The sequence below is a fragment of the Contarinia nasturtii genome, unplaced genomic scaffold (genome assembly GCF_009176525.2).
Source record: "Contarinia nasturtii isolate CC-2019 unplaced genomic scaffold, AAFC_CNas_1.1 Cnas_scaffold_2614, whole genome shotgun sequence".
NCBI classification, from domain to species: domain Eukaryota; kingdom Metazoa; phylum Arthropoda; class Insecta; order Diptera; family Cecidomyiidae; genus Contarinia; species Contarinia nasturtii.
The window spans coordinates 2,764-5,416 of record NW_022199934.1 but is presented as its reverse complement, the minus strand read 5'-3'; the positions used below and the strand labels follow the sequence as shown (position 1 = coordinate 5,416).

At 35.0% G+C, this 2,653-nt stretch overlaps 1 protein-coding gene across 1 annotated transcript; it reads left to right on the top strand.

The window, feature by feature from the left end:
- The first annotated feature begins 747 nt into the window (after positions 1-747).
- LOC116348676 lies at positions 748-2,545 on the top strand. The gene is made up of 4 exons (XM_031779746.1): positions 748-1,056; positions 1,116-2,029; positions 2,110-2,335; positions 2,402-2,545. The coding sequence occupies exons 1-4, from the start codon at positions 780-782 to the stop codon at positions 2,494-2,496; spliced, it is 1,512 nt and encodes a 503-aa protein (XP_031635606.1). The 5' UTR covers positions 748-779; the 3' UTR covers positions 2,497-2,545.
- The last annotated feature ends 108 nt before the right edge of the window (positions 2,546-2,653 follow it).

Here is a 2,653-nt window from a genome sequence, read left to right as displayed (position 1 = left end):
CACAGTATAACTAATGAGAACCTGAATAACTCAGAAGTCAGAAGAACATAGAAGCGTTTCTGCGTTTATACTAAACTCAAACTCTATTAACACATAAATATAAACTAACCGTCAATTTGAGCATGAAATACGCATATACAACAACGACATAAAAGATAAAAGTCTTTAATAAAAATAAATACACAAAGCGATGAAAATGTGATGTTTCTTCGAAAAATAAATATTAAATATGAAACGCAAGCAACTTAATATGAAAACAAAATTTTTTTGAGTCAATTTCAGAATTTCTTCATCTCCTATCCTATTCAAAATGGAAAATGGGTACTCCAATCAAACAACAAAGTAAACATAGCAGCGCATTAGTTTGAATTTGAATTTAAAAGTGCCAAAATCCGTTGACAGTTGCTAGTTGCTACACTTGTACGATGTACACACAGACACACAAATATGCATATTGAGTGAATATCTATCTATACAACATAAAACATATACAATGACATTTAAACACTTAACTGCAACGACGACGACCAAAAGAGTGAACAACTGAACACCGACATTCGTTGAACATACATCACTCAGTCAAGTAGGCCTTAAACATTTTAAGTTACAATATTTTGGCATCACAACGGTTTTTTCCTTTGCTTTTCTTCGAGAAATTTTGAGATCGATTATTCAACTTTAATTTATAATTAAAATTGAAATAGATCAAATTAAACCAAGTACACTAGCAAGTACTGAGTACAAATTATTCGTATTGATTATCGAAATTTTGTGAAAAAATGTACGCTCTTGTTGTTTTATTAACGGAACCGCGCACGTACTGTATTATTCCAGAGGAATACATTTATGGTCTACGTGAAATTGAAGACCAGCTCAAAACATGGGGTGTTTCCAAGTTCGATCATTTAATTTTTTGGACTCGTTCACTCCTTGATGATAACACAGCACCAGAAATATTGATTGATCCAAATTTTCAGTTGGAACAACGCCGTGATTTTCCACCGCCCACAGAAATTGAGTCAGCATGTTACATCGGTCGCATCAAACGTTTCTTCAGTAAGTGAATTTTCATATAATCCTAGTTTCATATAATTCTAATTTCATTGTGTCTTTAGAAACATTTGAAGAGGCCAAATTTTTCCGTGACAAATTCCGTCCGGTGCCACCAGCTATTTACAACGCAAATCGCTCGAATCGACAACCAATTCCATCCATCGATCCAATTGCCCAAGACCAAAATGAAAATGTTGATGAAAAATTTATTTTACCGATTGTGGAAATGGACCAAGCCGACACAAATGCGATTGATCATCTATTGAACTTCATTGAAATTGGTGGAGGTGAGAATAATCACCCAATTGACAATGACGAAAATGAGAACGGAGAAGGAGACTTGTTTGAAAATCCATCCGAATTGAATGATTCTGTGACACGTGCTGAACTGAGCGTTAATGATGTCAAAGACAGCGATGATGATCCTCTCAATTTGGACAATGTATCAGTTGAAGACGAAAATGAAAAGGACGACTCCGATCAAGATAATGCATACGCATCACACGAATTTTTAGCGGGCAATGATACCGGTGCAAATCAAGTCCAGCAAAATCCACAATTTCAAAACGTCAATGATGAAGTAGCCTCCGATCAAGGCGGCCATGATACCGATGCAAATGAAATGCAACAAAATCCACCAGTTCAAAACATCAATGATGAATTTGCCCCAGATCAAGGCGGCTACGATACCGATGCAAATGAAATGCCACAAAATCCAACCACACTCAATTCGACTCATAATGGTGAAATCAACGGCTCAAGTGTTCAAGAAATGTCCAATTCGCCAGCAATTGGTGAACCAAGCACATCAAATTTGTCAAATTTCAAAGATGGAAAGATACATGTTACACAAGTCTTTGACGATAACTTGGAAATGACGTATGTTTTGGGTGAAAAACTTGCTCCAAAAGTTGAAAGCAAATACAAGATGAAGCAAAGTGATTTTTTGTCTGGCCAAACACCATTCCAGGAAAACGTAAGTTCAATTATGATTTTTATATGGCTTTTTTCTAATACATTTCGAATTATGAATTAATGTCAATTATTTCGAAACAGGAAGACACTAAAGATCGAGCATATTTGGTCAAAATCGACGATAAATTTGAAGAAGTTAAATTGAAAGGAAGTGTCGCAAACTGGTTGTGTAGTTTGAATGAAAAGAAACGAAACGATCAATCTCTCGATAAGTATTTCATCAAGGCTTTGCTCATCGCAGTTTTTTCTATAAAAAACATCAAAGGGGATGACGAGCTTCATGCCGACCTTATGGCATTTATCAAAGGTACTTTTTCATTAGAGCCATTTTGTAATATACATTTCATTTGGGTTCATATTTATTTATTTTCAGAATTGTTTGTTGTCCGTGCTGGTGAGGAGGACCAAGAGCGGGTGGAATCGTTCGATGATTTGGTTTTGGCTGCTGTTCGCGAACTTCGCAGTTAAATTAACGCACATTTTCAAACACACATTCGTCATTATATTTTTTTTCATTTAAATTTCTTTTTCTCGAGAGATATCATTCTCATTCTCGTTATTTTTATACTTATTTTCTTATATTGATTTGGGTTAGATGATGACCAAGCAATAAAACAAAAAAAAA